General features: G+C 46.1%; 1 protein-coding gene across 2 annotated transcripts in view; it reads right to left on the bottom strand.

The window, feature by feature from the left end:
- ARHGEF40 (Rho guanine nucleotide exchange factor 40) overlaps positions 1-22,018 on the bottom strand; it is a 382,900-nt gene that overhangs the window by 143,980 nt on the left and 216,902 nt on the right. The window contains exons 12-14 of one of the 2 annotated variants that reach the window (XM_078644086.1): positions 7,705-7,827; positions 6,559-6,729; positions 4,439-5,685 (exon numbers count right to left, since the gene is read on the bottom strand). In XM_078644086.1, coding sequence (XP_078500212.1) covers positions 4,439-5,685; positions 6,559-6,729; positions 7,705-7,827 — 1,541 coding nt within the window. The remainder of the gene's footprint in view (positions 1-4,438; positions 5,686-6,558; positions 6,730-7,704; positions 7,828-22,018) is intronic. The other variant, XM_078644087.1, reaches the window with a different exon arrangement.

The raw sequence follows: 22,018 nt of genomic DNA, 5'->3' as shown, positions 1-22,018 counted from the left end.
AAGTCACTGCATGTTCACCCTTAACACCCATCACTGTATCTCTGCAAACTGCTCACAACTGATATCAGCCATCACAATGTCTCATTTTGGAAACTGATCGCCCTCCAACCTAACACGACTGGTTCTCCTCTACCTCATGTGTTAACCCTCCCCCCACCTGACACCTGCATGAACTCATACAGGTGCCTTTCCCTATAATGATGACAGCTAACTCTTATTAGATTAACCTACCACTAAACGGGAGTGCTTTCAGGGAACGGTCGGCTTCAGGGCACAATAACATAGGACTAACTAACGACTTTGGGTTCTGAAGCAGCGTGCTGCCCGGGGTTAAGCGCTACACATGTACCAAGCGCTATATAAATGCAATTACAATTATGTGAACATTACAGTTCAGGTTCTTGCTTCAGTCTGTGATTTCTCCTGTTTATTTCAATCTAAATTTAGGACTGTAAGTGCCTTAATGCAAAGAAAAAACCTGGACTGCATGAGCCACTCACATATGGAATCAGGAAACGTGAGAAATGTGTAACAGGCCCCTAAAAGACAGCGGCTGAGCTCCTAACAAAGACAGCGGCTGAGCCATGGAGGTCAGAAACTGGAAGGAAATCTGTCTTCAATCACAGGGCCTTAAGTAGGGTGACCAGAATTTTAAAGCCAAAAACCGGGACATTTCACAAAAATAGAAGAAGGACTATAATTTTACTTCAAGCGATGAGGGCGCTCCTCAGCAGAGAATTACAGAACAGGCAGTAAGAACATACATAAAATGCAATTTTTAAGCCCAGTAGCCTGCCTGTTAATTAAATTGCTTTCTTGAAACAACTGCTAACTATTTCTGCTTTGTAAAACATAAAAAACACCTCCCACCGTTTTCAGTCAACCCTCTCCAAAAACGGGGACATGAGTTACATTTCTTGAAATTTGCTGGGACAGCTGGGTAAAAACGGGGACCGTGCTGGCAAAACGGGGACGCCTGGTCACCCTAGCCTTAAGTCACAGCCAGCTGGCAATGACTCACGCTATCATGTCTGCCAGGAAGTGAGTCACTCGAGGCAAGTTTATTCAAGCACTTTCAGCTCCCCAGGAGAAAACACCAACGTTCAATTAGAATCAAAACATGAAATGGCAGAATAAAATAATAAGAAGGAAACGATCATGCAAGTGTGAGCCCTTGACCACTAGATGGCAGAAAATGCACAACGTCCAGCCCATAACCTGGTGGTGCTTAAAAATGCTGCAAGCTGAGCATACTTGGATGCTGGCACCTTCATGCGCCTGCGTGTTGGTACATGTGGCATGTTGAACTACTTACGGCTGGAATGCTGAGACTCATTATCGTGGCCTCGCCTCACTTCTAGGGCACTGACTGTAATATGTTCACTGGTGGTCGAAAGGCCTAGATAAACGTGCTCCCCGGGCCTCTGCCTCAGTACGGCCCTACCTAATACTTGGCATTAATTCCTGAAATGAGGGCTGCCTCAGTGCTGTGCTTTCTGCTCAGCTGTGCCCACTGAGAGGCCTTCTCTGCAGAGACCCATTGCTTCGCTTCTGTTCAGGTTGTTTGTGCCTTGCTTTCTGTACTTGGGCTTCTGGGTGCTTCATGTAATGCTATTTGGTTCCCATGCCATGGCACCGGTGCAGCTAATTAGTGACAGGCCTCTGTCATTCCTGTTCACTTTCTGGGAGGAATCCCATGAGCTCAGCCAACTAGCCCCTAGGGGGTAACAGGGGTCCATGGACAGACGATGACAGTACCCGTTCAACAGTACGCTGTCAGCACTGGGTGTTTCCCCCATGCCTCAGTTTTCTTACGCGCTCCACCAGTCAGAAGTTCTGAATAATGGGTGATTTCATGCAATGTGCTTTCGGCAGCAGGGTGTATTTTGGTACACTACCTGTCTTTCTGGCCTTGTTGCTAGCAGCCTGGTACTGAATGGGTTAAGGGATTACTTTTCTCCATCTAAATAAAGTAGTCTACAATTGGCGCAAGGAGTTTTGCGTCTTTGTGTGCGCACTGGTTCCAAGGCCTCCCGAAACCACCCCTTGTACCACATGGTGCAGGAACTGCATATGACGCTTTGTCTCTTTGCACGAGGGTCTTGTACGCTGACCTCTCATCTAGAGAGATGGCCATGGGTGGGCTACACCTTATATTAAGATGGAGTGCCCATAATCTCATGTATTTATTTATTTTATTTGGGATTTCTCGGCGCCGAAGCCATCAGAAACAGTTCAAAGTGATATACAATGATTAGAGATCAAACAGCCATGTCTGCAGAAATTTCTTGAAAAGGATTAGATCTGAGCAAGAGCGGATGGGCAAAAGTAGCTGATTCCAGTGATTTGGGACCAGGAAAGTGAAGGAACAGCCCCTAAATCTATCTGTATGGATACATTTGGGGCATACAGTAGTAGGTCACTGGATCTAAGCTGGCGTACTGAGATATAAGGCTGTAGTATATTTTCAAGATAACAAGGTCACTTTCCGTGCAATGATTTAAAAACAAGACACAAAACTTTGGATAGTGCATGCTATTTTTATAGGAAGCCAATGAAGGGAGCGGATGGGGATCGAAGAGGAAGATTACAAACAAGGCACTGCTGTATTCTGCACCACCTGAAGTCTGGAAAGGAGGCCTTCGTTCATTCCGACCGTTAGTGAATTTCCATAGTCCAGGCGGCTCACTATCAACGCCTAGACCAGGGTCTTCCTGGCATGCAGAGGGGTCCAATGAAAACCCTTCCTAAGCATGCACATCAGGCTGAAACAAGTTCCAGAAATGGTTTTAAAGTTACAGTCATAGAAAGATTTAAGACACCCAGATTTTTAGGCATACAGTATACCAGGGAAATAGAGGATTTTCTTTTTCATTTTGCTCAGTTTCAGAGGGCCTTAGTAAATTATTCCTCAAAAGCCTTTAATGCAAGATCTATGTCTTCATAGTCCCTCAAAACAGGAGGAGTAAAAACAGGGAAGAAGGTGGAGGGGACAACCTTCCTCCAAGGTTTAGTACGTTTCAACACATCGTGGAAGACAGCACTAGGTTTCTGAACATATAAGAGAAAATTTAGAGAGAAGTGATCAGTCCACACCAGGACAACTGGGGGGATCAACCACTACGTTCGGGGTATTGGTGAAAACTACATCCAGAGTATGCTCAGCTATGTGAGATGGACCCACTACCTTTTAGTAGAGGCCAAGGGTTTCTAAATCTATGACGGATAGAATCAGTGTCAGATTGATTATCCTTATGGTAGTTAAGATCCCCCAAGAGCAAAAAGTGATCTGCTGCTAAGATACGTGGGGCTAACCATTCCATAAGCTTCGAGATTACATCTTTCTTTTTTGCCAGGTGGGAGATAAACCAAAGCCCCCTTCCAGTTTAAATTGGAGGTGGTTTTTAATTGATTTATTATCATTTACATCCACAGATTCTATGTTTCAGTGTTCTCCCTTTCATATGTCTCGGAGGTTGAAGACTTTCCCAGAATTTGGGTCTCAGGCACTCAAAGAGGTGCATGATTTTTCAGGCTGATGTGGTCAAATAAAGGGGCTTGCATCAGTTCTGGTTTGACGATGCAGTAATGGAAATGCTGAGCTGTATTAAGCTTTGGTTCGGATTCGGAATCATTTTGAAAACAGGTCATCCAGCTACATTGCCACCTCTTGGTGACTGTTTCCCCCCCAATTGTGCTGTAAACTACAAACACTCTAATTCAGAGAAGTCCTCTCAGCACAGCACTGGTGTTTGGGACAAAAGGAGATGGAACAAAGATCTCTGAAGATGGCGCCCAGCAGGCAGGCTGCTTGGCACTACATATGTGCTTGATCTGACAACATCGGGTGGAATGATTTTAAAAAACAAAAACAAAAAAATATTTTACAACACTCAGGTGTTCCCAAGTGACTGCATCTTGCAGTCTCTCCTAGGTTTCTCTCAATTATGCACTGTTTCCCTCCTGGATTCTGTAAAGAATAGTTTTCACATTCTGATTATTGTAGTATTTGACTGTGTCTGATTATTCAACGCATTTGCATTCCTGCTAGCCGAATTTACAGCATATTTTCATCCACCCACTGTGTGCCCACTTCTTTTGTGATCCCAGAGACTCCCTTCAAGGCTAAATGGTGAATCTCTCAGTCGTCCCAAAAACACCAAAGAACTCAGAAGTTCTTCTGCTGACTCTGGAACCACAGGTCACAGACTAACCGCACTCCAGTTAGATTCTTGCTATTGTGATACTAGCCCCAGTGTGTTGCTGGCCCAAGTTAGATAACACTAGCCATATTAATGCTCACCATTCACTTGAACACCAGTGTGCTGCTGGGTCCAGGGTGATTGGATATGGTGTCCTAGCTGTGCCTGCTTGGATCAGACACCAGTGCAGCAGTAACCTCATCAACTGCAGGTCTTGTTAGACCTGTCTTACTCACCCAATCCTTCTCTTCCTCTCCATTCTTGGGGTTCCCCCCCAGGGGGCATCAGCGGAGAAGGCCCCACCTCTGCCTATCATGACATGTTCCTTTGGCGAGCAGGTGCGGTCCACCACCTCCGTGCTGCTCACCTCCAGCCCCCGAATGTACACGCCAACCTTTCCCTGACCTGGGCCGGGCTCGCTGATTGACCTCTGACCCTGTGGTGGAGAAGAGACTGTGCTTTGAGACTTCTTCAGCAGCAGCCCCCTAGGGGAGGGGAGTCGAGGATTCGGGCAGGGGGAGGCAGAACCCTCTGATGCAGCGCCCCTGCTTCGTGGGTCGCGTGAGGCTTTGTCACATACTGGCAGAGTCGGCGCCCAGGACGCGGTAGAGCCCAGGCCCACGCGAGAACCGTCGTACCTCTCGCTGTCCACGAAGACTGTATCCCAGTCACTGTCTTCTGCCAGCGCCCCCGACAGGGCATCGGGAGAACCCGTCGTACTGCTTGGGGTTTGGGGAGCCAGCAGTGAGGTCATGCTCCTGGAAGGGCTGAGCATGGAGCCCAAGCCCCAAAAACGTCTGCCTTCCCCTTTTTCTGAAACTGTGCTGATGCTGTCCGATCGCTTACGGTGGCCCTCAGAGCCAGATGGACTCTTCTCAGGGGCAGGTGGCTTCTTTGCCTTTAGAGCTTCTTGGCTAGCCTGGACTTTCCCCGGAGAAGATGGCTTTTTGCCTTTAAGAACTTCGGGCCTGGTCAGGACTTCCTCTGATACAGTTGCCTTCTTACCCTTAGGAGCCTCAGGGCTAATTTCAACTTTCTCAGTAGTAACTTTCTTGCTTTTTATTAGTACTTTGGGGCTAAGTTGCCCTTTATCTGAATGCGTTGGCTTTTTGCCCTTTAGTGCTTCAGAACTGGATTCCTCCTTCTCATTGGCACAGTTTAGCCTGCCAGCCAGGGCGTCAGGGCTGACTGGGGCCTTCTCAAAGGCCTTCTTGTCTTTTAGGGCTGCTTCCATCTTCTTGTGGAAAATCTTCTCCATCTCCTGGCACTTGGACCAGCACTGGGCCCACTCTCTCAGTGCCTTCTGACTCTGGAGCTCCAGGGCCAGGGCCTTCATTTCTTGGAAGAGCTGCTCTGGGATGACTGGGTGCTGCTGTTGATACTGTGCCAGGGATGCCAGGACGTCTTGGTTCTGTCTCGCAGTGCCCGACCCTTCGCCAACAGCTGCTAAGCGCTTTACGCCCTCTAGGGTCCATTTGTGGGTCTACAGAAAAAAATGGAGAGAAGGTCAAAAGTTATTTACTCACAGCCAATGTGATGGGAGTAGATATTATGAAGCAAAGCAAAAGAGTACCTAATACTCCCTCCGACAGGGGTATCTCTGAACTCACAATATTGCATTTACTAAGGTAGTAATCCATCTACTTTCCTACACTAATCTTAGGTGAACACTTACTTTTATTTCCATATTCTATGCAAATCATGAAAAGGGTCTCAACAGTTCATCAAGTTATCCTCTTCTAGAGAGGTCTGGCCACTTCTCAGGGGTATTATTCCTTTTATGGCCTAGTTCTCCGAGGGGGCCTCGTGAGTTCCTCCCACTGCGGTTTCCTTCTCTACCCCCCTGACATGGCTTCTGTTTCTCACTCACCCTCTTCATGATTTGGTCCCTACATATCCAGTGTATCATCCTCCAAATTACCAAGGTCACTTTCCACCCAAAAGGGCTCTTTCACTGAATTCCATCCTTCAGACAGGGTCTCAATTGGAAACTACAAAACACGTCTGCGGAGGACTCACTTAGAGGGTCTTCTCAGTTTCAGTCTCAGCCTGTAACTGACCATCTCAATATTCCAGCTCTTCTTACCCCCCTCTGCTAGGATGTGCTGTCACAACATCGCCCCTCCCAGTATCCCTCAGGTGGGTATAGTCCTTTCACACAAGACCCTCACTTTGAGATACATTAGTATCCCTTCTCTTCTTTGTGGCTTAAAAGGTGATACAGGCCTTTCTCAGCATCCTGTCTCCTAGTGTATCCCTCTCGACAGGCACCTCTCCTTGCAACCATCTAGTCTAAGAGTTCCCTCTTTCACTACGCGCACTCCCTCTAGCCCTGACACTTGACCGGCATGCTCACCCTCTGGAAGAACTCCTGCAGAAGGATGGTCTTCTGAATCTCGACCTCCTTCCTCTCCAGGCCCTGCAGAAAGCTCTCCATCTTGGTCTTGCAGGCTTGTGGGTCAGGCTTGGTTGTTAAGCCAGAAGAATCCACCTGCCCCAAGGCTTCACGGCCCCTCCGGATTTTCTCCTAGGAATAATAAGAAGGCCATCACCGATAAACTCTTATTCAAATCACTATCACCTCTGAACTATGGCTCACCACACCATCATCTCAGGGTGAACCTGTACCTTCCACACACGAATGTCACTGCCACACCTCTTTCACCTCCACTGTCACTGCTGGGCATCTCCTCTTATTCCCTCATCTGGTAATATGTCTGTCAACAATCCCTCTCTCCTCACTCCTGCCCCAGATGTTGACTCTGACCCCTGATCTCCATCTTGGTCAGCCGGCGTCACCTCTGACCCCCTGGTCTCTCGCTTATGCCTCCATCCAGTTACCTAATCTCCAGGCTCTATTCCCATCCTGCTGTGCCAACTCTTGCTGTCACTCTCATCTCCATTGATATGATCTCTAGGATCCTTGCATACTGTATCTCCTCACAGTTTAAATAGTTTTTCTTGTCACCTTTGATGTCTTCTCTCTCCCATTTCCAAGTGAAGGAGGTGAAGCCCAGACATTTTTCCCTAACTCTCCAGTGTCATCTCTGACCCTGTCTCCATCCAGTCTCCATTCTCTTCTTTTCCTCTGTGTCACCTCTGACCCCCAGTTGCCAATCTCCCCTTCACCGAGTGTCAAATGTCATCCACCCGCCAGTGTCCCTCACACAGACAGTCTTTGGCAGTTAGCCGCATAGTCCTCTCACAAGTTACTGCTCTGCGTTCCATGGTCTCTTCTCTCTATTGCTCTGCTTTCCCCTCTCAACAAGTCTACCTATCTCTACCTTCCATAGTTGTTACCTCCGACCCCTCCAGATTCCCTACTCCCCTGTCGTTTCCCTTGCCCCTTTCTGCTCCTCCAGGGCCACCTCCCACCTAGAACCTGACGTCATCCATCCTCCTGTGTACTAGTCTTACCTTCACAAGTCCCACCCCTGACCCCTGGTCTTCTTTCTTACAGAACTAGTGGTGGGATCTAGCTCCTGGGCTCCCATCGCCTCACCTTGGCTAGGGCTTGGAAGGCATGAAAGGTCTCCTGAATCTGCCGGAGAACTATGAGCGAGTCTCCCAGCTCTGAGTATCCAGCAAGCATCTTCTCGCCAGAGCCGGAGATCCAAGCCACAGCCTGCAGGGAGCATCAACCACAAGAGAGACACAAGGACATCACTCAATAAGCATATGCAACCACGCAACCAAAGTAAAACACGGCTAGATAAATGAGCACAGAAAATAGTCATTTGTTTATTTATTGGAAGCTTCTCATGCACTATCCAACTGTCATGGGTGCGACAGAGACTAAAAAATGTTCTGCCGGCTGTGGGAGAGGCACAGGCAAGGATATACCAATGACCAACACAGAAGTGGATTTAGCTCACTGTGAGAATTTGTCAGCCCCCTCCAAATCTGGTGTGCCAATAGGCACCAGGTTGAAGCACGTAGCTGGCACAGTATTAAATTGAAAGGGATCTTCTGCAATGGACCAGACTTAGAGCTGTGGATTTTCTTGACCAGGGGCAATCAATTTATGAATTTACTGAAACAAGGGATACCTGGACAGGGTGCCAAGCACTGAGAAATATATTTACATCGACAACTGCAATGTACCCAGTGGTATTTGCTGATTTCTTTGGGTCGTACCATCACCTCCATAAATGAGGAGACAGCACATGACATTTCCTTGATCAGAGATGTAAATTTATAGTGCATTAAGCATACCATATTTCCTCTCGCATGCTCTATAATCATGGGTACGCATAACAGCAGCATCAAGTTTGCGGCGACACGACAGACCACGTGTGAGAACCTCACTTGCCACAACCAACTCTTCACACACTGGGCATACTACAACCACATCCCTCACTAATGAAATTCTACAGGTCTGCCTGTAATAGCTACGGGCTACTTGAGAGCAATGATGCAATACTTATGGCAGCTGTGTGTTATACAAATGCCACATAACACAACTCAACACAACATAACCATATATATCCCAAAAGTAATCAAAAACAATTTGTCATAAAACAAGACATATTTGCTCTCCCACTGCGTTCTAAAAACTCCCAAAGGATCAAACAAAACTATCTCTGCAGGCAAACCAAAAAAGACCAAACCACTGCACATTTGAAACCCAGGCATCTGCACATCCCTTTCTTGTCAATCATTATTCCGCACCTCAAACCCACCACATTGGTTGTCTGTAGTCTCAATTTCATAGAAAAACATATCTCCGATAATCAGATTTCCAGATAATGTCACTGGTCATCAATCGTGGGCTGGACCATCTCAATCCCTGCAACTTGAGGCAACTAAGCCAATCCAGAAAACCCACTTGCAAATAGCACCCTGTACAAATCTTTGTTGAGAGCGGCTTTAGTGGATGCTGCACATCTAAGTACCCCTGCTTTTGACACCTTCCACTGGAACAGATGGAGCCAATTAAACAATGGCGGCTCCACCGCTAGGGCAGGGAAGCGTTGCCCCCACTGTGCAAAAAGTAAAAGTAAAATGAAAATAACGTATCGTTATTATCATTTTATTTTTCCTAATGCATGCAGTCAGTGGCATGTGTTCAGTGTGGGGTGGGGCGTGGCTGGCCAGAGCAGAGGAGGAGTGGATTGCACTACCAAAGTCCGCATGAACTGTTTGGCCGGCCCACTTGAGCCGACCAAACAATTGATGCACACTTTGAATGTACCCCAGCAGGCTACATTACACAGCCTGGTGAGGAACATGCACAGGCTCCCTGTTACAGTCTGACCTCAGATACACGGCGCTCAGACCAATCACAATGCTGCAACTGATGCTTCCTGCTGCCAGCCGAACTGCAGAAAGGAAGAAGGAAGAGGATGCAGGGGAGGCGGCGGCAGTGGTGTAACACAGGCCCCTGCCCTGCGGGGTGCCCCCGAGCTGCAGGTGGCCCTCTGAGAACAGTACACTGGCCTGAGAGCTACTGATTGAATCGAGAGCGGGGCTCCTCCATGTACCTTGTAGGGGGCCCCCTCAAATTTAGTTAAGGCGCCATTCCAAGGTAAGTGGTTTTTTGTTGTTAATTAACCTACCTCCCAACCCACCACTCCTGTCCGGTAGCAGCTGCTACTGCAATCAAAGCTCCTTTGTCTCACCTACAAAAAACACCCACCGGACCCTCAGAATGGTTTCACCCATGATTTGACCCATAATATCATATGCGGTGATAGCATACGCAGAGAGCTACCCCTCCAAATAAAAACCATGTTGAAAACACCAGAGGTGGACAGCACTGACAACTTGTGGCCTATTTCTCATGGAACCTCCTGTCTTAGCAGAGTAGGTAACCTAGGTTATGTGACCCTAAGTGGCCATTCGCAGTTAGACTAAACTGGTGCCAGCTTATATGGGTCCGCATACTGAGGCAATGAAGCGCTGTGATGGCGGTGCTATTAATACTCAAATCGCCACACTAACTACAAGCAGAAAATAAGCATGAATAATAGAGAGCACTTATTGAAGCTAAATGTGGAAATCTGTAAAGTGCATTTACCAGAGATGATGCATAACACAAACCACAAATAGCTGAAGGAAACAAAAGATATCTCAGATCAAGGCCTTGCACTGTGCTCTGTTGAATACTGGCTTCTTCAAGCACGTGGTGCAATAGAAATCACTAAACAACACAATGTAAAGGAGAAAAATGGGGGGCTGCCGAAATGAATCCCAGGCTCACTGTCTCTGACAGCCAGACAGTCAGACACACACACACGCTTCCGCCGCCTGCCCCTACTCTATATCACACAGTTAATAACTGTGATATGTCCCTCATACGATCCAATGCTGAGAAACATATTTGTTTAAGTAAAAGCGGTCTGGTTCAGCAATGCAGAAAAGTCTTCATATATTCTTAGAAAAGATGCATTTGATTCTGTGGCTACTTCAGGAAGGTAGAGGCTCAGTCCCTACTGTGTGGAAAAGTAAATTTTGCCATGTTCTGTGTCCCTACGCCTCATCCATCATATGTTATGTGTGCATGACCAATATGCATATGTTATTCCCCATGTCCGATTAATGACGCAATTCCAGTTGTGTCCACCTCTAGTATGTTAGTTTCCAGTCCTCGTGAATACTACGAATATCAGGCCTATGTAAAGTTACGTTGCCACGTTTCTCAGTGTGCACGTTATTCCATTATAAAGTCCCCGTTTCCAGGCCTCAACAGGGCCCGGACCACAGATTCAGCTCCTGTCTCCTGAAAGCCTCGCTGAGGAGCGATACAGCCCCCACCTGTATCCTCGACCCTTCACTTACTTCCTGCCTCGCAGTGCCCGGTGCAGCCCGGCTCTGCCTCTGAGTCTGCCAAAAGTATGTTATGATTCCAGCTATCAGTTCAGTCCTCCTTCTCTGCATTCCTAAGCTACTGAACTGCATCAATAGTTTCCGTCATTGTCTAGCCTTCTCGTCTCCACGTTAGAGAAATACTGCATTTACTGGTCATTTAATATTCCTCATCACGCACTACATGTAGAATAATGCATGGTCCAGTCTTAGAATCAAGTTAGCTTTTCCCCTCATGACTTCTAGTTTATATCAACATGTTCCCTAAACATCAGATACCAGATAGGGTTTAGGTACATGTCGCTCCGACCCTCCAGACTTTAGTCTCTGCTCCTAGCACAGAGTTCGTAGCCCCCAGCTTCTCCTAGTAATACGTCATTGCCAGTTTACGCGCACCATTAGGTTAGAGGTCCCGGCTCCTTAGGTAGCCCCCTCCAAAGTTCCCGCCCATTCATGACATATTCTGTTACGTTTGCATCACATGTCCATGTATACTCCCAGTTACACCTCTTTTTACTGTTATCTTTCGCGACTGCTACGCGTCACGCCTTCTGCTCCACTCACTGTTACGCCTACTGCAATGTAATGCTATGTGTTTGCGCTATGTATATAAGTTGATGTATTGTTATTAAAAGTTAGCGCGCTCATCCCAGATGAAGCCCCGGCAGCTGCTGGGCCCCAGTTGTCCTGCTGGGCCCTGTCACCTCTGTTCCTATGCAGGTTGTCCTGATCCTGTCCTTATGCTGTAATAAACCTGCAGAAACTCCTACTACCTCGAATCTTGACTCTTATTTTATTGAGCTATCTGTTATTCATTCATTCATCCAAAAATAGATCCGGTATTATTTATTTATATACCACATAATGGCGCCCGAATAGGGACTTGCCCTTTCCCCACGCGTCGGTGAAGCCACGCCGACCCCCTGACCCTCTGCAGTCGTGACGGAACTCTTCTGCGCAGTGGCAGATATTTCTGCTCAAGTATCCCTCAGGCCCACGGAGGAGACGGAGGAGGCGGTCCAGCATCCGAACGAGACGGTGGAGGAACGCGGCGAGTCCCGACCAGAGCCCAAGCCGAGAGTCCAAGGTCCGAGGTATCCGGAGGCCCACCCGTAACTGAAGTCCGAAGTCCGAAGTTCGTCGTCGTAGCAGTCCAGTCCCGTCCGAGGCCTTCCGTTCCGTGCTGCCCGGTGAGTACCATTGCTGGGGTAGTATCTAGACAGGACCAATCTAAATTGACTCCTGGTCCGTGGGTTGGTGGTGCCCAGACTCACAAACGAAGTGTTCACCTAGGTGGATACGGGTCTTGATGCGTCCCTTTATGGGACCGGTATGTTCCGTACTGTTACAGCAGTGCATCCAGTAACTCTAGTCTGTTCCGTTCTCGAGAAAATCTGTTCTGTTTCTGTTCTCAGTATTTCAGGTAATATTCTGTTCGAACTGTTATTTATAATGTTCTTCATGTATTTTTAATGTTGTGGTATGAGTGTGATGTGATTTCGTGTTTTTATTGTGTATTGTATTGTGTTCCGATTCAAGTTTACAATGCCGCTCTTTTCCAAGTTACGACAGTTAAAAACTAGAAAGGGTTTATTAGAAGAAGCAGTTCCTGTTCCGCCTAGGGACAGTCCAGGTCACTTTATGTATCAGAAACATGGCATAAGCGCCATATTGTATCTAGATTTATGGGTAGAGTATACCAAACAGTTAGAAGAAAAGTATAGATGGCCCGTATCGGGTACATGGGATGCCGAATGTATCATGCGAGTAGAAGAAGCATTATGGAAAAAGAAAGCCAGACAGTCACAGAAAGATGCCATCGAGTTATGGCGCAAGGAAGCTCATAGAAGAACGGAAAAGGAAGTCAGAAAGTCAGAGTTAAGTAGAGAATCCCAAGAACGAGCCCAAGAAAGAGAATTAATCGAGATAGGTGAACAAGTCAAAGCCGAACAGTCAGACAGACAGAGGCATGCCCTCATTAAGGGTATGTATCCTCTCCTTGCCGAAGGCTTGCCAAAAGCGACCCCAAAGGCATCCAGTAATTTCCCGCCACCATTAGTTCCGACCAAGCTACGTCACAAACAGACCGCAGCTGATATTTTTTTTTCGTCCTATTTGGACGACACAGTCCCAGAATATGCAAATCCTGTTCGCGCTCCGCCAGTCCCTGCAAATCAGGCACTTCCCGCTCCTCCAGACACCGGAGTACCTGTTACGGTACCCCCGGTCCAGCCTACAGTTCCATTTCCCACTCTCCCAGGACGTAGAGCCTCAGTCGACGATTCTAGTTTAGGGGCCGCAGGAGGAGCTACTCCTCAAACCCCGCCGCCACATAAGCGTTTAACGTTAGCCGAATTACATGCACAAGCATCACAGCGTACGCCTAGATATCAGTCTGTTGCAGAAATAAGAAAATCCCTTGCCGAATGTTGCTATGATCCAGTCCCAGGCGAGGATAATATGGTTTTATATTCATTCCGCGTAAGAAAGGTGGCCGAGTATCTGGTCACCTTACCGAATATGAAAGAAGATCTAGACAGAATATATCGTTTCATCCGTACAGGGGATGATCCAGAAAGTATTGGCGAGATTATGTCTCAAAGGAAAGCCGAGATCCAGCTCATGATATTAAAGTTCCTGATCAATTGTCTAATAAGAGAACAAGATTACCCGTCTAAAGATTCCGCCGAAATGAGAATCCTGACAAGGTGGAGTGATAATATAGCCGAGGGTAAACACAAGACCGTCGGTGCTATGGAGAGTATGTACAAGAAAATTCGTAAAGAAATAATAAGGTTACACGACCAGCGTAAAGCAGCACAAGTAAGCGAGAAAGAAAGTATCTCTGATCCTGAAGAGGAAGAGAACGAGAATCCCGCCAGAATAGCGTATGTAGGAAAATCTAGATTTCCAGATCGCCATTTACGCCTAGAACACAAGTCTATTTTTCATCATCCAGCACCAGAACAAGGTTCTCTAGAACAAGTATTTCAAGCTACCGATCACATTCTGAAATCACGAATCGGTTATAGTGAGTTAAGTACCATGCATGAACAAGAACTAGCCCGATCAGCAGTCCGAAGGATTACTGATTCTACCACTTTTCCAGACGAAATAGTGGCACAAATGTTTCTGAAATTGCCCCCAGCCGAGCAACGACTGGTGGGTATGTATATGATCCAGTACCTCATTACTCTGTATGAGGGTCAACATTCTGATCCAGGTCCGTTACACGATATCCTGAACGAGTTACTCCAGTATAGATGGAGAGGTCTTGGTACCGATTTAGTTAGTGTCATTCTAGAACAGCGTCACAAATACAGAACGTTTCTGAACCCGCATTTTGTTCATGTCTCACCCCCAGAAAGTAAATCATTTTACATAGACAGACAGAATCCGTTACGAGAAGTCCACCCAGTCCAAGGGGCGGGTGGCGTAATGCAACGAGTGTTTGTATACACTCCAATATCAAAGATGGAACTTCTTGAAATGAAGAAATTAATTCCCTGTCATGGCAAAGATCCAGCAGGGTTCCATAGAGAATTAAAAGACATGCTCCGTATGGGAGAATACACTTACCCAGATATCATTAAAATGTTTAAAGTCCTGCTGCCCGCAGGGGTATATGAAAAGTTAAAAGAAAAAGAATGGGAGGTGGGAGAGAAAAAGATCGATTGGGCAGTTCTAGAAGCTGAAGACAAGGCACGAGTACCAGGTACCGGTCTTGGAGATAAATGTAAAGATTTACCAGAATTATTGATTCAAGTTTTACCCAGATTATTGACAACGAGAAAAGAAGACTGGGATGCAATCTCAGCCTGTAAACAGAAACAAGATGAAGATATTAGTGATTTTTATTCTAGATTTGAGAAATGTTTCAGTATTAACAGTGGTCTCAAGACAAGTAGTGAGTCATACCCTCATCTTTTTGTTACTAAATTAGTCGAGAATTCAAGCCCACAAATTAAAAACCGAGTTTTGAAAGTCGAAAGCACCTGGCAAGCAAATACCCCGTCCCAGATGCTCCAGATGCTCCAGTATCACCAGAATAGAATTAGAGAAGAGCAAGAACACGAAAGAAAACGTATGAAAGACACGAAAATGAAAGTGCTGGTTGCACAATCTGTTCCTCAAGACAGTCAGAAGAGGGGTCCGAATCAAGCCAGTCATCCTGCAGCTCCCGTTAAAGGGAACTGCAATTATTGTAAACAGCCAGGTCATTTTATAAACGAGTGTGCAGTTCTGAAACACAACATAGCTACTGGTAAGACTAAAGAAAGACCACGTCCGCCTAGACAAGAACAAGTTTCACAGATTCCTCAGTCACAGAATGCACAACAGACAGTTTCCGTACCGCAGCCTATTGCTGCAACACAGCACGTTACATCGCAGATGTACCAGTATGCACAGACAGAGTATCCAGAGTACCAGCCATATTCATGAAACAGCCTAGAGAGGGAGGTAGGCTTGCCTCTCATCGAGATACCTGTAGATCAAGAAGGTCCCTATGTTCACAGTCAAGTATTAGGGAAAGACAGAAAGTTTTTGATCGACACAGGGGCAAGTAGGACCACAATTAGTCATGCCGAAGTTCCAGGGGCTCCGCTCTCAGGTTCAAGAAATGTTTCCCTTGGATTTTCAGGAAAGCCAATAGTTAATGAGATATCTAAGCCAGTTACTCTAGAAGTAGGTCCATTGTCCCGTACTACTGATCTGTTACTTACTAAGTCATGTCCAGAAAACCTATTAGGCATTAAAACACTGAAAGAGTTAGGTGCAGTTATTTGCTGTTCCCCAGAGGGAATACGTCTGTTCCTACGTGACTTCAAGGGTCACTATGTATTACGAGATTTTGATTCCAGATTGTCTAATGTTCCGCAGCATTTATGGGCGCAAGGTCCAACTGATGTAGGTTACATGCAAATCACACCCCATCGTGTGACTCTCAAGCCAGGTGTAGTGTTACCACGAATCAGACAGTACAGATTGCCACCTGAGGCTGTAGCAGCCTTATCCAAAATTATTGACGAGCTCATGGCTCAAGGAGTAGTTGTAGAAACTGACTCCAATGTATGTAATTCTCCGATCATTCCAGTCATGAAACGTACTGATCCAAATGCACCCCCAGTATATCGATTAGTGATTGATTTACGAGAACTTAATAAATGTATTATTCCTCAGTACCCAGTTGTCCCAGATATTTCTTCCCTGTTAACAGCCATTGATTCCGAAGCCATGTTTTTCACTGTCATAGACCTCAAGAATGCATTTTTTAGTGTTCCAATTCATCCAGACAGCCAGTTTCTTTTCGGATTTTGTTTAAATGGAAGGAGCTATATGTTCACACGCGCTCCTCAAGGTTTCACAGAAAGTCCTAGTATTTACAGTCAAGCACTCAAGAGACAACTAGGCAATATTCACATGCCAACTGACACTGCCCTGCTCCAGTATGTCGATGATCTACTGATCACAGCCCGTTCTGAACGTGCATGCGAGCGAGCATCACTTACAGTCTTGTATTTTCTAGCCGAGATGGGGCACAAAGTGTCACCTTCGAAGCTTCAATTCTGTGTCCAGCAAGTGGTATACTTAGGACACTTGCTGTCCAAGAGGGGTAGGCAGTTGACACCCGACCGTATCCAGTTAATAGCGAGTCTTCCCCAGCCCAGAACCCAGAAGGAGGTACGTGCCTTTATCGGCCTTACTTCTTATTGTAGACAATGGATTCCCCAGTATGCATTTCTAGCCAAGCCACTGATACAGTTAACGACACAGGAGGCAGCCGTATCGACTGTCCTCCCTTGGACATCTGACCATACACTTAGTTTCAACGAGTTAAAGAAAGCCCTATGTCAAGCTCCAGTTCTAGCTACACCGAACTACAGTAAGCCTTTTACACTTTTCGTTACTGAACGCGAAGGTACAGCATTATCTGTTCTCACACAAGATCAAGCAGGACAATACAAGCCCTGTGCTTATTTTTCGAGCACATTAGATCCAGTCGCCCAGGCGTTGCCTGCGTGCCTCAAGTCAGTTGCAGCCACAGCACTAGCTATCAGACAAAGTGATTCCATAGTTTTAGGACATTCCCTGACAGTACAAGTCCCACATTCCGTGGAAGTTCTTTTAAACCGAACACAAACTCAGCACTTGACAATTGCACGTTTAACAGGTTATGAATTGACACTGTTCCAGCCACACATAGAAATTAGACGCTGCAACGTCCTGAATCCTGCTACACTGTTACCATCAGTTAATTCAAATCCAGACCCACATGACTGTGTGGAAGTAGTTAATATTACGACAAAGCCAAGACAAGACCTGACAGACATTCCGTTACCAGATCCCGACCTGACACTTTATGTGGATGGTTCATGTATGAGAACTAGTACAGGAGAACTAGTCGCCGCGTATGCAGTGACTACTGACACCGAAGTTATTGAAACACACTGTATTGATACCCTGTCCGCTCAAGCAGCAGAGCTAGTCGCTCTGACACAAGCCTGTATACATGCCAAGAACCTGAAAGTTAATGTTTACACAGATTCACGTTACGCATTCGGAGTTGTACACGACTTCGGAGTGCTCTGGCAGGAGAGAGGTTTCATGACTTCTCATGGAACCAAGATTCAGCATGGTCTCCTTATTCAAGCCCTGTTAGATGCCATACATTTACCGACATCCATCGCTATCATGAAGTGCAAAGCACATACGAAAGTTACTGACATTATTTCCCAAGGTAATGATCTAGCAGACCGCACAGCCAAGCTTACAGCACAGACTCTAGACATTCCAGTTAATCAGACACATACTCCAGATCCGATTACATGCATGACAGTTAAGGACCCTACTCAAGATGTCATAGATATCCAGTTACATGCTACTCCCGATGAAATCAAGAAATGGTCTGAACAAGGAGGGGTCCAGACAGATCAAGGATGGTTAACGAAGGGTAGAGCCACATGGTTTCTCCCCGATTCTATGGTTCAAGTCATTATCAATACCGCACATAGTCCAGCACATTTAGGAGAAAAAGCTATGTTAGACAGTATCCAGAACATTTGGTTCAACAAGCATTTACGAGCTGCTGCCAAGCAGAAAGTCCGTACCTGTATGATATGTTGTCAGTTTAATCCAGGTAAAAGTGTCCCGGTGGAACAAGGTGGTTTCCAGCCCCCTGACCACCCTTTTGAGGTCCTCCAGATGGATTATATTCAGATGGAGCGATGTCGAGGTTTCAAGTATGTCCTTGTAGTTGTATGCGCTTTGTCCAGATGGACAGAAGCATATCCAGTCCCAGATTACACAGCCGCGACCACTGCCAAGCAGTTGGTTCGTGAATTTTTCCCCTAGATATGGACTCCCTAGAGTCGTATATTCTGATAACGGCCAGCCATTCTCCTCAGAGTTAATGAAGCACGTTACCCTGTTGTTAGGGTACCAGTGGAAGTTCCATTGTGTACGCCATCCTGAAGCAGCCGGTCTCGTAGAGAGACATAATCAGACTCTGAAAATCCGCATAGCCAAAGTATGTAAAGACAAGGGTGTGGACTGGCTAGTAGCTCTGCCAGTTGCTTTGTTTTATATGCGCATGGTCGCACATTCCAGATCAGGTCTGTCCCCGTATGAGGTCGTATTCGGCCGCCCCCCTAACATGTGGGGTACTCCTAGACCCCGAAGTATTACTGATGTTTCATGTAATATGCTGACAGATTACCTAGCTTCCTTGATGTCTGCCCTCAACTCATGTCGTTCACAGGTTGCCGCCGCATTTCCAGACAATACCGAGGTGGCACCGCACGAGATCGTTCCAGGCTCCCTAGTGATGGTCCGGAATTTCGACAGATCAAGTCCGCTGGAACCACGTTGGAAGGAGCCACGTCAGGTCCTCTTGACCACCCGTACTGCCGTCAAGTTGGAAGGCAGAAAAGGATGGATCCACCTTTCTCATATTAAACTTTTTAAAGGACTGAAATCCGTTTCTAAAAACATTTCCAAGGATTCCCAATATTTTAAAAACTGTCAAGACATTGTTTTAAAGGACTGTCCCGCACAAGACATTATTACAACCCCTCCCTTGTTAGAGAAAACTCCGCAACAGGAGTATAAGTTAAAGCTCAGGTCTAGTAAAATAAGTCAGTCAGTTTGATTGTATAAGTCCTCCCCTAGGTGAAACGGTTAGACTGTTTCTGACATGTATAAAATAGACCCCCATAGTGAGAGAGTCAGTAATAATTCAATTCAATGTATCGTTTTTCTGAGTTTCGTATTATTCATCAGCATAATGATTTCCTGCACCAGCTATGCGTTCTATCTGTATTTTCCAGTTCTTCATGTAAATATGTCTGCTAATGCTACAGTAGAGCACACGTTTAGTGATCTGCCTCCTCACGAATATTCTTACCGCCTCGCTATGCGCAACAACTCATTTATCCGTATGTTACATTACTCACACCAGACCAGCAATGCCACTAATTGTTGGGTGTGTGGTCGACTCCCCCCTTTCCAGACACCGAAGGGAGTTCTGCCACTCTTTCCTTATCCATTCTCACACAATGGTTCGTGTGGAGCATGGTCCACGTTAACGTCATCCTCAACAGATATGTTTTTTCTTAACAGTACATGTTTTTCAGACAAGCAAGGTTTCCCCCACAGAACAGGTTTAGATCTAGAAAATGAAGTTTATAATTTAGGTAATTATTCGTCGAATTTTATGGTCCTGAATGTTCAGTCTGATACTACTCCAGACTTACCTGCTATTTCAGTACTACCTGTCAAAGGCGAATTATGTGTCCGTAGTTATGGTTCCGTACATGTAGGTCATAGTGAATGTACTACTGTTATCCAGTATAGTGACAGTGGGAAATCTATTTTCAAAGCTTCACGTCATTCTTATTTTATTTGTGGTCAAACTGCATATGTCCGTCTGCCCCTCGATTGGGAGGGAACCTGTTACATTGCTTTCCTACTGCCACCTGTTTTCCTAGCCCCATCTGATTATCACAGAAACACACATCTAGTACACATTAGACATAGAAGGGAGTCCCCAATTGTCGATTATACTGAAACTACTCTAGAACAATATACAGATTTCAATAAAGGTTTCTTCTTCTTTGTAGGACCTGTCCAGAATAGTAAACTGATCCGTAGGTTAACAAGAACCCTTGAAGCAGTAGTTAATGAGACTGCCTCTGCTCTAGGTAACTTAACCGAAGAACAATCTGCTATGAGATTTGTCGTTTTGCAAAATCGTCTCGTCCTTGACGTCATACTGGCCGATAGGGGCGGGGCCTGTAGAGTCATCGGATCTAGTTGCTGCATTTTCATTCCAAATAACGCGCCGTCTGTTTATTCAGCTATAACCAGACTCCATAAAATTGCCCATCTGTTACACCAAGATCCAGGCACCTGGACATGGTCCGGTTGGTTCTGGAATATAATTTCCGCATGGGGATGGAAAGTCCTGTCCTTTTTAGGTATTGCAGTAGCGATCATATTTAGCTGCTGCCTCTGTATACAATGTGGCCCTGCGATTTGCAGCATGTGCGCTACCTCTTGTATTCCTAGTCCCAAGCCCCGTTCTAAATCCCGTTCCAAGACAATTCGAGACGAGCAAATGGTACTGTATGAAATGATAGATGGTATCATGAAAATTGATGTTTCCTGATGGAAACGTAGTGACAAGGAGGGAATGTGGAAAAGTAAATTTTGCCATGTTCTGTGTCCCTACGCCTCATCCATCATATGTTATGTGTGCATGACCAATATGCATATGTTATTCCCCATGTCCGATTAATGACGCAATTCCAGTTGTGTCCACCTCTAGTATGTTAGTTTCCAGTCCTCGTGAATACTACGAATATCAGGCCTATGTAAAGTTACGTTGCCACGTTTCTCAGTGTGCACGTTATTCCATTATAAAGTCCCCGTTTCCAGGCCTCAACAGGGCCCGGACCACAGATTCAGCTCCTGTCTCCTGAAAGCCTCGCTGAGGAGCGATACAGCCCCCACCTGTATCCTCGACCCTTCACTTACTTCCTGCCTCGCAGTGCCCGGTGCAGCCCGGCTCTGCCTCTGAGTCTGCCAAAAGTATGTTATGATTCCAGCTATCAGTTCAGTCCTCCTTTCTCTGCATTCCTAAGCTACTGAACTGCATCAATAGTTTCCGTCATTGTCTAGCCTTCTCGTCTCCACGTTAGAGAAATACTGCATTTACTGGTCATTTAATATTCCTCATCACGCACTACATGTAGAATAATGCATGGTCCAGTCTTAGAATCAAGTTAGCTTTTCCCCTCATGACTTCTAGTTTATATCAACATGTTCCCTAAACATCAGATACCAGATAGGGTTTAGGTACATGTCGCTCCGACCCTCCAGACTTTAGTCTCTGCTCCTAGCACAGAGTTCGTAGCCCCCAGCTTCTCCTAGTAATACGTCATTGCCAGTTTACGCGCACCATTAGGTTAGAGGTCCCGGCTCCTTAGGTAGCCCCCTCCAAAGTTCCCGCCCATTCATGACATATTCTGTTACGTTTGCATCACATGTCCATGTATACTCCCAGTTACACCTCTTTTTACTGTTATCTTTCGCGACTGCTACGCGTCACGCCTTCTGCTCCACTCACTGTTACGCCTACTGCAATGTAATGCTATGTGTTTGCGCTATGTATATAAGTTGATGTATTGTTATTAAAAGTTAGCGCGCTCATCCCAGATGAAGCCCCGGCAGCTGCTGGGCCCCAGTTGTCCTGCTGGGCCCTGTCACCTCTGTTCCTATGCAGGTTGTCCTGATCCTGTCCTTATGCTGTAATAAACCTGCAGAAACTCCTACTACCTCGAATCTTGACTCTTATTTTATTGAGCTATCTGTTATTCATTCATTCATCCAAAAATAGATCCGGTATTATTTATTTATATACCACAACTGGGACAACTTATTTAAATTTTTGGCAACAGCTGGGTTGTGGGTCGAAATATCCACTGCAGAAACGCGCTACTAAAATATCA

The sequence above is a fragment of the Lissotriton helveticus genome, chromosome 5_1 (genome assembly GCF_964261635.1).
Source record: "Lissotriton helveticus chromosome 5_1, aLisHel1.1, whole genome shotgun sequence".
Lineage (NCBI taxonomy): Eukaryota > Metazoa > Chordata > Amphibia > Caudata > Salamandridae > Lissotriton > Lissotriton helveticus.
Note: the sequence above shows the minus strand (reverse complement) of the source record. Positions and strands in the feature narration are given on the sequence as shown.